Below are 15,039 nucleotides of genomic sequence, written 5' to 3' on the forward strand. Positions count from 1 at the left end.
AAGTGCCCTGTTCAAGGACACAATGGTGGTAGCTTATGATTTGCCCTGTCTGGCCTTAGAATCCATAACCTTTAGGGTTCTAGTCCAGATCTTTAACCGCTAAGCCAACCCAAGTGGAACTATTTTTACCATATAGGAAAGAAAATACTGCCTTTCTTTTTCTCTGTCTAGTATCAAGCGTGTCGCAGTGTATTCTTTTGAGCATATTGTTAATTGCGGGAACTTCATACATGCCGTGTAAAGACAAAAGTGTCTGTGTTGTTCTTGCTGTTGTGTTTTGGCAGCTGTTCTTGCTGACTGTGACTTTGTGATTCCGATGACTTTGCCGGAAATCCCTGTGACTGAAGGCTGATGACAGCATCTCAGACCAGACAGGCTTTTGAATGCCTCAGTCGATAGTTTGGGCACATTGACACGTTTGAACTCTATTGCAAATGCCGTGTATTGTTTTGGTTATAATGCCAGGATACTTGCATGGGCTCATGTCTTCCCATCTAATGAGACCCTGATGGCCAGACACGGCTCCTGGATCATAAGTGGACATCCATTGGGTTTGTTGCCTGAAGCACCTTATACACGGAACCTTATATAAAGATGACTGTTGCTTTTAACAATTACAGAGTACTTTGCCTGAGTTAGTATTACTTTTAAAGAGTTTATTTGCAAGAATCTAGCAGTATATCCTAAATTGATATACAGTTATCATGTATTCCTCAGCGTCATCAGTGTAATACTAATGCACTAGGACGCTCCCGTCAAGGTTTGCAATGATGCTCTTTTGCCTTAATCTTATATTAAGCTTCATAGATAGGGGGTGGAGGGGTCTTGGGGGGGTGTTATAAGCATCAGCATTCCCTAACCTGCTTTAGAGAATTACAGCTTGTGCCAGTATATTGAGCTTGAATTATTCAAAACACTTTCTAAGCATTGCACAGTACTAAGTCTGACTGAGAGCTAAAAATAAACCAACAATCCTTTGAATTGCGTAAATGTTCCACATTTGAAATGTTAATATGTAGCTAATTTATTTGTTTTGGGACATGATGTATATATAGTCTAACAGACTAATGTATGAATAATAAATAATACAATTAATATATTTCTAAAAATATTTAAAGGCACACTTAAAGAGATAGCTCACCCAAAAATTAACATTCTGTCATTAATTACTCACCCTCATGTTATTCCAAACCTGTAATACTTTTGTTCATCTTCGGAACACAAATGAAAATATTTTTGATTAAATCTTTTAAAACTTTATAAAGGGATGGTAAAACCAATCCATATGAATTGAGCGGTTTAGTCCAAATTTTCTGAAAAGGTTTGATCACTTTTTATGATGAACACATTTAATTTAGGCTTTTATTCACATATAAACATTCATCAACTCACACATCAGTTGTGGTAAACAGAAGCTCAAACAAACCTGCTTGACGTGCGAGAACAAACCTCATGTGGAAGCTCAAACGTGCTGCGTAACACGAGATTGAATCTCATTGGTTCTCGCACATCAAGCAAACCTATTTGAACTGCCGTTTACCGCAACTGATGTGTGAGTTGATGAATGAAAGCCTAAATTCAATCTATTCATCATATAAAGCAATCAAGTCTTGTCAGAAAACTTGGACTAAACCGCTCAATTCATATGGATTCATTTTATGCTCTCTTTATGAACTTTTTGAAGCGTCAAAGTAGTAGTTGCATAGCTGTCTATGGAGGGACAGAAAGCTCTCAGATTTCATCAAAAAGATCTTCATTTGTGTTCCAAAGATGAACGAAAGTCTTGCGTGTTTGGAACGACATGAAGGTAAGTAATAAATAACAGAATTTTCATTTTTGGGTGAACTATCCCTTTAAAAATGTATGAATTTGATAAAAATTATCAAACCAAATGGCATCTGAAACAAAAACTTATTTTTCTTAGCCAATTTGCATTGACATTTTGCAGTGTTTTCCAAATGTTTTCTTGGAAAAGTTCAATTTAGTGACTGAAGTCACTTCCCCGATCATCACATTAACTATGAACATGTCCACAAAGTTATTAAGTTAATATTATATTATATTATATTATATTATATTATATTATATTATATTATATTATATTATATTATATTATATTATATTATATTATATTATATTATATTATATTATATTATGACCCACAAGGTTAAGCAGTTTGAAAAATCAATATACTTTATTTGAATTTACATTCTAATAATTTATATATTATATTAACATGTATTTTTTGGACCCTGACAAACTTTTTTTGGTAAATGTGTTGCTTAAAGTGTGTTTGTGCTATGGTTCTTTAAAATTAATTCCAATTTTCTTTTTCCGATGCACAAGTGTAAAAATATCTTTTTTCATTTAGCTGAGCAAAGTTTTAAAAACAATGTCAATTGAGTTATTTTATTATATTTAATTCCTCTATCTGCCATATATCAGGATTGGTTTCCCTTAATGCATCAAAGAAGTTTTGTAGGACTTTTAGGACTTTTTCAGAGTGGGGAAGGAACTAATAAGAGAAGGAGGGTAGGAGGGGACAAAATGGCACAAGACACACACACAGCAATAGCCTCCACTGATGTCCTGTCAGGTTGGACCTTCGCTGTTTGTGTTGTGTCAAAGAAGAATCTCAGGTCCCTGATGAATTCCAAATTGATCTGTCAGGATGCTTGGGCCTAGATTTCCCCCCCTCCGCTCTGGTGAAGAGTCATCTTGGCACTTTTGTGAGTCTCAGGCCTCTCCCAGTCTGTCAGCAGTGAGAAATCCCGGTTTGATGTCACCGGCTGCAGTGTTCAGCACTTTCTCTGTGACCTTGGCACAGGGGCCAGCGTGACTTCTGCAGAGACCGGACCTCTGCTGTAAAGCGATGTTGCATGCAGGGCACCGGGCTGGGAGGATGCCGCTGTCATTGTGTCAGCATGACTGAAGCTGGACAGGTAGAATTATGGCGCCCGGATCAAATTTAAGCACTGTGTTGCTGAACCAGTCAAAAAAAATAAATAAATAAACATGCAAGCATTTCAACTGACAGGAAGTTGATTCATGGAGAATATGACAAGGATGCCAATCCCATAGGAAAATGGCCCTTTTTGCTGATGCATTCCCCCCCAAATTATAAAGCAATTCAAATCACACAGCTTGTTAGTCATGAATTCCATCATTTATTATTAGAATATTTTTCATCTTACATAGTTGCTAACATCATTTTTTTTTTTTTTTGAGAAATAGAAGCACCAGGGGAAATGAATCTCAACCCCTTTATTCACTGATTTCTGATCAACTGTGTTTTCTATGTACTTTAAATGTAATATCATACTTTTGATGAATGCAAAATATGTATGAATGTTTTTTTTTTTAACCACTCTTCCATTCCCCAACATCTCACATTAAAGGGATAGGACGTTCTTTGAAGAGTTTGTGGAATTCATATCTCACGATAAGGATTACAATATACTATAATATGTATATATCTATGTACATATATGGCACTTGAATACATAAAAGCAATATATCCTTTTCACACAAATGAAAGCAATGGGCGCTTTGGTGTCAAAAAATAAATAAATAAATCCAATACATTAATAAATAAAATAAATAAATAAATACAAAAAATAGACAGTTAAGCGTTATGCAGCATTGGCCAGTTCACCGGCTACCGATCTGCAAGTCAGCTTAAATATAACGGAACGATAACTTACGTTAAGGTCAGTGGTGCAAGCACAGGCAACCAAATCATTAAAGATGCCAATCTATCTAAGCCAAAAGAGAGATATGAGTCATATAGTACGGATAAACATATGTGAACTGCAGTCTAACTAGTTGCGGTGAGTAAACTGAAATATAATCATATGTGCGACCTAAAACCAGAATGAGAATACAATATAATGAAACAAAAGACCTTCACAGCACGATTCGGGTTTGTTTTGGCTTCTTTAAATCCATATTAGTGCAAAACATATTTCGGGTTCAGCTGATCATGTGAACAAAGAAATAAAACAAATGTCGAAAACATCATCATAAGCTTTCCATTCTGACCTATAAAAAGTTGCATCAGTGCCCTTCAGTAACTGATAAGAAACAAACGTTTGGTCCGTTTGTTCTGGTTGTCCATAACAGACAAATAAAATCCATCTACCCCACCATGAACCAGGTGAGATGAACAGTTCATAACATAACTTGTCTTGTATATAATCTAATAGAGTGGTCCTCAGTTCTGGTCCTGGAATTTCTGCACATTTTAGATGCCAAAAAGGAAAATTCTGACATCATTTACTCACCCTGATGTCGTTCTGTGGAACACAAAAGAAGAAGAAAAATCTCAGTGATGTTAATGGAGTCCAATGTTGTTGACTTTCATTGTATGGACTAAGCATTCTTCAAAACATCTTCCTTTGTGTTCCACAGAACGACATGAGGGTGAGTAAATGGACAGAATTTTCATTTTGGGTTAACTATTCCTTTAGAGTAGAGGCTCCAAGATGTGAAATGGGTGTTTCAGATGACGGAAACATCCAAAACGTGCAACCTGGAGTCTTCCTGGACCTGGATTGAGCGCCACTGCTCCGATTAACTACATGAAGGGAGCATTAGACGTAGGCAGAGTCACTCGACTGGGTGCGGCCGAAATTGGGCATGCTCATCCGCGGCAAGTCCTTGTTTCTGATCTCATATATGGACTTCCTCCTGGCCTGCACCCCCCTCACCGCCGTTTTAATTTTCCTCCAGCCCAGGTGATTGAGTTCTGCCAGGTTGAGCACCACGCAAATCCCACTGACCGCAAACATGAAGACGAGGAACACGGTTTTCTCCGTGGGTCTCGAAACGTAGCATTCGACGTCTTTGATGCAAGGGTACCGATCGCACTCGTACACGGCCGGCACGTTGAATCCGTACAAGAAATACTGGCCCACCAAGAAGCCGATCTCCAGCGCGTTCCTGAAAACCACCTGAATGATGTAAAACCTGGAGATGCCCTCTTGTCTTCTCATTTTAGATTTGGTAGTTCTCATGGCTGAACTGGGAATCTCTTTCACTTCCAAACAGTCAGGCTCGGATTCTTTGGTGGAGTTTTCGGTGTTCTGAAGTACTCCGTTCACGATGGTGTTTTTGATCTTTTTGCTGTCGTCTCGTCTCATTGAGTCTTCTTTGTCGAGGGACAGGTAGACCATGGAGTATCTCCGCTCCTTCTGTTTGGCCGACTGATGCACCGAGTATGTGATGAAGCACAGACTGGGGGTGCACACCATGATGATTTGGAACACCCAGTATCTGATGTGAGAAATTGGGAACGCTTTGTCATAGCAAGCTTGGTTGCAGCCCGGCTGTAATGTGTTGCACACGAACATTGACTGCTCATCGTCGTACACGGTCTCTCCAACAATTGCCACGATTAGAATCCGGAAGATCACTACCACTGTCAGTAGGATCCTAAAGACAAAGAAAGAAACATTTTAAGTTCATAGCGTACCTGCTCCAGTATTCACAGTCATTTCATTGTTAAATGAAATCCTGTTAAATTTATTATTAAAAACCGGCAGTCCTAATTGTATTTCCTGAACAGATATTATGTTAATATGCCATTCTACTGATATGCTGTTAATAAAATATTCCAATAACTAAATTTGTACTACGTTTTGTTCTTTTCATATACTGATATGTAGTGTACACTGTTAAACAAATGACCACAGAATGAATTGCATTTCCTACATACATTTCATACCTCCCGGAACAAACAGCCACACTGTAAAAAAAATAATTTTCATGATTTGTTAACATTTTTCTTTTGTCAAATCAAATTCAAAAAATAATGTGGTTCATATATATATATATATATATATATATATATATATATATATATATATATATATATATATATATATAATTTTATGTTGATTAAACCAATCGCCTTCATTTTAAAATTTCAATGAACTTAAAATTTTCAGGTAACTTAATTTTTTGAAGTTAAACCAACAATTTTTTTTTTTTTTTTTACAGTGCAGTTAATAAGTTGCGTTCAGAATTTACTATACATTTACCCACACAAAACATCATCAAGGCACTGAAATAAGATATGTACAATAACCAAATTACATAAAATGTAACATAAAACACTCTGAATGTACATGACCGATTAGAAAGAAAAGCATTTTAATTAAATAATCAAATGTGACGTGTCAAGCACTGACTTCTGGCAACGTCCTTTTACTGATTTCCAAACATTTATTATCGTGCCGAATATAACACGGATTATCACCGTTAAAAACATAATTTTATAGTATTTTACAGTAAAATGAAATGTAATGTCTGTTAAATCTAACATTGTTTTTATTGTATTTAATATGGTAACTTATAGTTAACCAGTTAACAGGTTTTTACTGTATCGTTTTACATTCATTGGCTGTGCAGATTGACGCGGGGAGCTGTCCAGTGCTGAAACTCTCTCCACAGGCAAACGCGCGCTTCCAGCCAGGGCGCGCACAACATTTCTTTGAAAGCAAATACGATCTGACATGCAACAGTAATCTAACCGATGGCACTAAAGCTTCGTTTCTCAAAATTTGCAGTAACAACAGCAACAAAATCATTATTTTAATTCTTAAAACACATTTCTGTCCTTTGCATTGGTCACATAAAGTTCCAGTGGCCATTCGCCCTTATTCAGAAGGGTCACTGCGTAATGACTTCAATATATTTTTTAATGTACTAAGCAATCAATAAACATTTTCCACTTATCCCCTCACCTCCCGATCATAGTAGAATGCTGTTGGACAGCCGCCTCCAGGAGACGCTCGAGAATTGTCCATTCCCCCATGGCTGTTCATTCGGAGACGATATAACACAGTGGACCGTGTAAAATCAAATGCAAGCTACTGTTCCGCGTCTATCGCTCGTCTAAGGCGAGTGTAGTATTGGGCGAATGCATTGATTAGTCGCTGCTGTCCACCTTGTCGTCCACGCCTCGCTCCGGAGCGCGCGCTCGTCTGAGGTCCTGATTAGTCTAAAGCCCTCCTATTTCGTGTCTCGCGAACAGGACGATAGGTCGCTCTGAGCCTAAACGGAGGGGAGTATAATGTTTGGCTCGTGCTAATCCCGCTTTAAGTAGACTACCCACTCCTCCTCCCCCCTGCGTCACGCGCAGACAGGTTGTTGGAGAGAAATCAGAACAGCAGGATTTCTCCGTTTCATTATTCTCCGAATATGCCAGAGATGCACTGATTAATCCGTAATAAAATCATTGGTGATAAACTCAAATCACAGGGGATGTCTGTCTCCGGCGACACGCACACCCTCTAGCGTGACAGGATGGGAATCCGAAGCAGATTAGAGTTTAGAGTTTGTGTTTGAGTGCGCGCGCGCACGCGCGATAATAAACAGGGCGCAAATCGTGGGGGGTAATTATAAGGCTTGAAACCCCGCAAAGAAAGAAAGAAAGAAAGTCAAAAGGTAAGCAAAGGTTTCCGCACGACAAGCACTGCGATTCACTTTATCATATATTACCTATCACAAAATAAGAACTTAAAAATGTGTATTGATGACGTTTAGCTAGAGGCGCCAAATTACAACTGGTGTTGCGCGAGACCGATTACACCCCGAAAATTACTTTTATACATTATTTTAGCAAATATTTTAATTTAAAATCCCTTTAAAATAGTCGACCGCCCTATCATTTTCGTTCACCAAAAAATGAAATGTCTGTCATTAAGGCCTACTCCAAACCAATAAGACCTTCGTTCATCTTCAGAACACAAATTAAGATATTTTTTGATGAAATCCAATATATATATATATATATATATATATATATATATATATATATATATATATATATATATATATATATATATCCCATAGAAAGCAGGTACCACATTCAAGGTCCAGAAAAGTAGTAAAGACATGGATAAAATAGTCAATGTGACTACAGTGGTTCAACCTTAATGTTATGAAGCGACAAGAAGACCTGTCAGTGTTCCTGGATCAATATCTTTGTTGATCCTGGAACAACATTCCAATCAACCAATCAGATTTGAAGGACAGGTTTACCGTTTATGTCAAGTTTAGGTTTGCAACCAGGGTTAGGTTCTTCTACATCAATGTTATTCACCTATCATTCCCCTCTGATTTTAGGAATAAGTAATGGGTAGGATAAGATTTAGGGGTAGGATTGGAATGTTGTTCCAGGATCAACAAAATATGCTCATCTAGGAACATGTCTTACTTGGCAAAATCACGGTGACCTACTTTTTGTGCGCAAAAACAAAACAAAAATAACAACTTTATTGAACAATTTTTCCTCTTCCCTGTCAAGTCTCCTACACATTTGGCGGAGTTAATGCAGTGCAGAGCTTCCGTGTTTACATCCGAATGCTGGCTCAGTATTGTATTGTTAGTATTGTTGACGCAGGAGTCAGCCAATAATAATTTGGTAATTTCGTTGCTTTCTATGGGAGATAAAAAAACCTATTGGATTTCATCAAAAATATCTTAATTTGTGTTCCGAAGATGAATGAAGGTCTTGCGGGTTTGGAACAACATGAAGGTGGGTAATAAATGACAGAATTTTCATTTCTGGGTGAACTAACCCTTTAAAGTCATTGTATATTTTTGCAAAAAAAAAAAAAAAAAAAAATTATAAATGAAAATGATAGCCTACTACGTTTTTACTAACAAGCATGTCTTTTTTTTTCTTCTTTTTTTTCCCCCTAACTGCTGATTGAGATGGTTAATCTGAACTCTTCACATCAAGCACAGTTCCTTAACCCCCACTTGCACTCTCCTGCAGGTGATCAAACATCTATTTGTGGTAATGCCTGTGGTAAACTAACAGTGGTGAGTAATCGCTTTAGGACTACCCACAAGGATTGAGAGATAAAAACAATGAATGACAACATGGCATGGGATATCCCTCTTAGGATTCAACTAAGAATTGAGGCTGTAAAAATGTTTGCATATATTTATAGCGAGCAATGTTTGCATATAGCAATGTTTGCATATATTTATAGGGTAGGTAAGATAAAAATAAATATTCGCATAAGCCTGAAGAGGGCATCTTGACAATGAGCTACGTTCTCCTCTGATCTCACTTCGCCTCCTAGAGAGCGGCAGCTATTTTTAAACTGGGTGCTAATTGAAGTCGCAAATATGAATCCATCACAGCTAGCTTTTATGCAGACCAGTATTTGCTGTATTAACGAACAATGCATCTCTTGTAGAAGCCTAAATGACAAAGATGAATTCAAAATGCTTTTGGAGTAAAAGATGATTTCTTCACAAATTTCCTGGTCTTGTTTATTTAAAAACCAATAAATATTCACATACAAATTTTGTTCTGAACCAGTAAATAACTACAAACAAATTGCACTTTGGTGTAAACATACTGTACAAGGAAAAATAAAGGCAAAAGCTGCCTGCATGCATAACAGGCGGAGGTAATGTTGAGAATTTCTGTGCTTTGAATGCATAATCAGCAGCGTAATTTGGCAATTAGAAGCACTTCCTGTGGACGATGGATGGGCCAGCCTCGTCGTATTCCTGCTTACTGATCCACATTTGCTGAAAGGTGGACAGGGAAGCCAGAATGGAGCCACCGATCCAGACAGAGTACTTGCGCTCAGGGGGAGCGATGATCTGTGAGAAAGAAGACACATTATGATTACAAATCGAACATCAATAAAATAAGCCAGGAATGCTGAATGACTGAATAAATATTCTACCTTGATCTTCATGGTGCTGGGGGCCAGAGCAGTGATCTCCTTCTGCATACGATCAGCAATACCTGGGTACATGGTGGTGCCACCAGACAGGACGTTGTTGGCATACAAGTCCTTACGGATGTCGATGTCACACTTCATGATGCTGTTGTAGGTGGTCTCATGGATACCAGCAGACTCCATACCTTTGGTAGGCAAAAGAAGATAAAAATAAGCATTTTTTTTTTTCATTTATTGTAATAAAGCTAAACATATATATATATATATATATATATATATATATATATATATAGTAACACTTTAATCAAATGTTGTATTTGTTAACATTAGTTAATGTACTGTGAACTATCATGAACAACTAACATTAGCTAGCTAGCATCCCTAACTAACAATAACAAAGATTAATAAATGTATTTGTTACAGAATGTATTAATTGTTGTTAATGTTTGTTAATGTAATGTAATGTTAACATTAGTTAATGCACTGTAAACTAACATGAACAATAAACAGCTAGCTAACATGAGCTAGCTAACTAAAATCCCTAACTAACATTAACAAAGATTAATAAATACTGTATGAAATGTATTGCTCATTGTTAGTTCATGTTAGTTAATACATTACATAATGTTAACAAATGAGACCTTAATGTAAAGTGTTACCATATAGGCTATTATTACTAAAATAACTTGTAGGATAGCTTCATTTTTGCTAGCAGCATGCACATCTTTGGATGTGACTATAGGGGTACATTTATACAACAACAATGTACTAAAAACGGAAAAGATTAAAAACGTTGTATTATGATGTCAGGCCAGTAGTTGGCGATGTCACTTTATAAACAAACACTACGCACTAACAAACACTGCGCACTAGCTAACTAACATCCCTAACTAACATCAACAAAGATTAATAAATACATTTGTCACAGTATTTATTCATCTTTGTTAATGTTAATGTTAGTTTGTTAATGTAATATAATGGTAACATTAGTTAATGCACTGTGAACTAACATACAAACAATGAACAGCTAGCTAACATTAGCTAGCTAACTAACAACCCTAACTAACATTAACAAAGACTTATAAATACAGTAACAATTGTCTTGCTCATTGTTAGTTCATGTTAGTTAATACATTAAATAATGTTAACAAATGAGACCTTATTGTAAAGTGTTACCATATAGGCTATTTTTACTAAAATAACTTGTAGGATGTTTGTAGCTTCATTTTTGCTAGCATCATGCAAAACTTTGCATATGAATAGGGGTATGTTTACACAAAAATGATGTACTAAAAATGGAAACAAATAAAAATGTTGCATTATGATGTCAGGCCAGTAGTTGGCGATGTCACTTTGTAAATATGCATGGGCACGACATCACTGGTTTTTCAAATTCGCGTTTTTGTAGTTTACGATAAGGGTATTGTTTTCAAAAACATACACTTTGAAACACATTTTCAAGCCCCCAAAACACTGTAGTCGTGTAAATTAATGGCCAAAAAAACATAAAGTTTTCAGTTTTTAGTTGAGAATGTGTCGTTTAAACGGCCCCTTAGAAACTAGCAAAATTTATATGAAATCACCCACCAATGAAGGAAGGCTGGAAGAGGGTCTCGGGGCAACGGAAACGTTCATTTCCGATAGTGATGACCTGGCCATCAGGCAACTCATAGGACTTCTCCAGGGAAGAGGAGGAAGCAGCAGTGGCCATTTCATTCTCAAAGTCCAGAGCGACATAGCACAGCTTCTCCTTGATGTCACGCACAATCTCACGCTCAGCTGTGATAATAAAATTCCAGTATTAACAATATAGGCTATTAGGATATATGGTTTGATCACTTAGTCAATGAGACGATATAGTTTTTTTCATACCAGTGGTCACAAAAGAGTAGCCTCGCTCAGTCAGGATCTTCATCAGGTAGTCAGTCAGATCGCGACCGGCCAGATCCAGACGCATAATGGCGTGGGGCAGAGCGTAACCCTCATAGATGGGGACATTGTGGGTCACACCATCTCCAGAGTCCAGCACAATACCTACACACGACAAAAAATGTTTAAGGTTCTCTAGAGAAACCTAAAGAAATTAAGTACATGTATTCACAAACAACACTCACCAGTGGTACGGCCAGAGGCGTATAGTGACAGCACAGCCTGGATGGCCACATACATGGCAGGAACATTGAAGGTCTCAAACATGATCTACAAATGAATAGAAGCCATACATTTGTAATATTTGCAACAACAGGTGTTGAGTTCATTTTTGGTTGATCTGTCCTTTGAATGCGCACTGTTTGGGGATGTTCAAGCAAGTTTACCTGTGTCATCTTCTCTCTGTTGGCCTTGGGGTTAAGAGGAGCCTCAGTGAGCAGTGTGGGATGTTCCTCAGGGGCCACACGCAGCTCATTGTAGAAGGTGTGGTGCCAGATCTTCTCCATATCATCCCAGTTGGTGATAATACCGTGCTCGATTGGGTACTTCAAGGTCAGGATACCTCTCTTGCTCTGGGCCTCATCACCCACATAAGAGTCTTTCTGTCCCATACCTACCATGACACCCTGTTAGAGAAAAGAAGATGTCAATAAGTTAGTACATACTGTATAATATATATATATATATATATATATATATATATATATATATATATATATATATATATATATATATATATATATCTATGCATTTGGTAGACGCTTTTATCTGAAACAATTTACATTTAACCTAAAGTATATTAATTTCTATCATTTCTTGCATTCTCTGGGAATTTAACCCATGACCTTGCCATCTAGTGTCATGCTCTACTGTTTGAACTAAATATCATGATTGTACCTGGTGGCGAGGACGACCAACGATGGAGGGGAAAACAGCACGAGGCGCATCATCTCCGGCAAAGCCAGCCTTCACCAGGCCGGAGCCATTGTCGCACACAAGAGCGGTGGTCTCATCGTCGTCACACATGGTGTCAGCTGGGGTTCTATATGAGGATCAGATACATGTCTGAACATACTGCAAACATCCAAGTCATTTCGTTTGCATTCATGTCAGACTCACGCTTTCTCATCAGAAAAGGCCACCAACCCATCTAAAATTCTTCTCCATACATTCTTATAAAATAAAGATTCTTTATTGGCATCTATGATTCCATGAACCTTTAACATCCATGGAATGTTTCCACTGCAGAAAAGGTTCTCAATAGTGGAAAAAAAGTTCTTTAGATTATTAAAAAAAAATGTAAGATAATTCAGAGTAAAACAGTTCAGTACCAGTTTTAGTTAAGTACCCCATGAAATGTTGACATGTTCATCTTTTGACTTTCCTCATGACAAAGTTTCAAAAGAACATTAATAACTTTTTTGAAACTCAAAGCAAAGTGTCCTTAACTGGCAACTCTTAAGCCCCTGGAATATTTGTTTAGCTCAACAGTCAATTATTTCCATTATAATTCCAGCGATGTTGCACCAGAACTGGCCTAGTTTAAATCCTAGCATTCCGAAGATCATCCCATTAAATGAAGTCTGACATTTCTGAAAGCTTTAGCTGTACTTACCAGATCAGCACCAGGAGCTGGTTTCCTTGGAGAGTGAATGGTAGACACCGCCTTGAGCCGCAGCCAATTTATACTCCACGAATGGCCCGGCGCCCGCTGGACTTCCCTCTCCTTATTTGGTAGCCCGAGCGCCATTGAGAGTGGAGTGGCCATGAATGGAAGGGCGCGAGAGGAGAGACCCCCGCGAGGCATTCGGTCCTACGCCCATGTATGGGAAGAGACGCGGGGAGGCGTGTGATGGTATTCCACGATTTACAGCACGTCATTATTAATCACTGTAGACTTTGTTAAAATGTCATCCCTAAAATCTGCATGTTACACGCTAAAAATAAATGATGAGGCAAGAAGAGATTTTTCTCTTTAAACAACAGATAATCCACCGTTTACACTCAATGATGTCCCTTTTTTATCAGTGATAATAAGATCGAAATATGAACGTGTCGGTGTTTCTGAGGAAAACGAGAGTTTTGAAAATAGGAGAACATGGAATAAACAAAAGAAAAAGAACACATTTGATTGAAAACAACAGATTGTTGTACGTTTCTTTCTGTGCCTATGCACTGGCATTTTGGTGTTTAAATACTTTTATAAGGTATTTAAATCGAACAATTATCATTACATATCAGAAGAGGTAATATATATATATATATATATATATATATATATATATATATATATATATATATATATATATATATATATATATAGATAGATAGTAAAAAAGGTGAATAAATATTCCATAGTTGCCAATCCTCTTCAGGGAAAATATTGCTGTTATTGGTTAATATCTACACTTAAAAAAAAGCCCGGTTAAAAACAACCCAAGGTAGGTTGAAAATGGACAAACCCAGCGGTTGGGTTAAATGTTTGCCCAATCTGCTGGGTAGTTTTATTTAATTCAACTATTGTTTAAAAATTACTGTATTGTTTTCTTAAAATGAACCCAAAATATGTTGGAAATTCATATTTATTAATTAAAGTTTATTAAGTTTAATGACTAATAATTAAACAATAAACATTTATTAAACTGACAATTAATACATCTTCACCTCTTGATTACTATTGTTGCCTCTAGTAATTATGGTTCTGATTTTAGGTTGATATTGGGATCATTTTAAGCCAGCCATATAGTAATTTCTTAAACAATAGTTGGGTTAAATAAAACTTCCACAAAAATTTAACCAAACTACTGGGTTAAAACAACCTAATTGATGAGTTTGTCCATTTTCAATCAATCAATCAATCAATCAATCAATCAATCAATCAATCAATCAATCAATCTATCTATCTATCTATCTATCTATCTATCTATCTATCTATCTATCTATCTATCTATCTATCTATCTATCTATCTATCTATCTATCTATCTATCTATCTATCTATCTATCCATCCATCCATCCATCCATCCATCCATCCATCCATCCATCCATCCATCCATCCATCCATCCATCCATCTAGATATCATAATCTTTATATAATACACAGTTTAATATCACTACATTAGGCTAAATAACGTGAATGACTGGAATTTGAAGTGAAATCATATGTTAGTCTTTGAATGTAATTTGAAGAATAATAGTATATCTGTATAGAGGGGACTAACAATCGAAATGTATTAAGGTGAATTATCATTTGTGCAAATTCAATTTGAGTGAAATCCTGAAATCACAATAAAGAAGGGATGCCCAAAATGCAATTGTGCTCTTTTGTCATCCATCCCCCATTCAGACCAACCCTTTCATCTGATGTTTCCCTGCCATTTGTCTCCATTTTTATCATA

General features: G+C 36.9%; 2 protein-coding genes across 2 annotated transcripts; both read right to left on the reverse strand.

Annotated features, from left to right (window-relative positions):
* Positions 1 to 4,592: 4,592 nt before the first annotated feature.
* On the reverse strand, positions 4,593 to 6,817 carry gjd2b (gap junction protein delta 2b). Its single transcript, XM_067383428.1, has 2 exons — positions 6,747 to 6,817; positions 4,593 to 5,433 (listed from the first exon to the last, which is right to left on the reverse strand). Exons 1-2 carry the CDS (start codon positions 6,815 to 6,817, stop codon positions 4,593 to 4,595), a joined length of 912 nt encoding a protein of 303 aa, XP_067239529.1.
* Positions 6,818 to 9,286: 2,469 nt separating this feature from the next.
* actc2 (actin, alpha, cardiac muscle 2) lies at positions 9,287 to 13,285 on the reverse strand. Its single transcript, XM_067384743.1, has 8 exons — positions 13,258 to 13,285; positions 12,540 to 12,684; positions 12,029 to 12,268; positions 11,828 to 11,912; positions 11,586 to 11,747; positions 11,301 to 11,492; positions 9,717 to 9,898; positions 9,287 to 9,630 (listed from the first exon to the last, which is right to left on the reverse strand). Exons 2-8 carry the CDS (start codon positions 12,666 to 12,668, stop codon positions 9,487 to 9,489), a joined length of 1,134 nt encoding a protein of 377 aa, XP_067240844.1. The 5' UTR covers positions 12,669 to 12,684; positions 13,258 to 13,285; the 3' UTR covers positions 9,287 to 9,486.
* Between the last annotated feature and the right edge of the window lie 1,754 nt (positions 13,286 to 15,039).

The sequence above is a fragment of the Chanodichthys erythropterus genome, chromosome 4, assembly GCF_024489055.1.
Source record: "Chanodichthys erythropterus isolate Z2021 chromosome 4, ASM2448905v1, whole genome shotgun sequence".
Taxonomy (NCBI): domain Eukaryota; kingdom Metazoa; phylum Chordata; class Actinopteri; order Cypriniformes; family Xenocyprididae; genus Chanodichthys; species Chanodichthys erythropterus.

Excerpts from the sequence above, each read along its gene's own strand:
- gjd2b (XM_067383428.1), bottom strand. The coding sequence starts at position 6,817 with ATGGGGGAATGGACAATTCTCGAGCGTCTCCTGGAGGCGGCTGTCCAA. Across the intron at positions 5,434-6,746 it reads CATTCTACTATGATCGGGAG|GATCCTACTGACAGTGGTAG; the intron begins GTGAGGGGATAA and ends CTTTGTCTTTAG.
- actc2 (XM_067384743.1), bottom strand. The coding sequence starts at position 12,668 with ATGTGTGACGACGATGAGACCACCGCTCTTGTGTGCGACAATGGCTCC. Across the intron at positions 11,913-12,028 it reads ACAGAGAGAAGATGACACAG|ATCATGTTTGAGACCTTCAA; the intron begins GTAAACTTGCTT and ends ATTCATTTGTAG. Across the intron at positions 9,631-9,716 it reads CCAGCACCATGAAGATCAAG|ATCATCGCTCCCCCTGAGCG; the intron begins GTAGAATATTTA and ends TCTTTCTCACAG.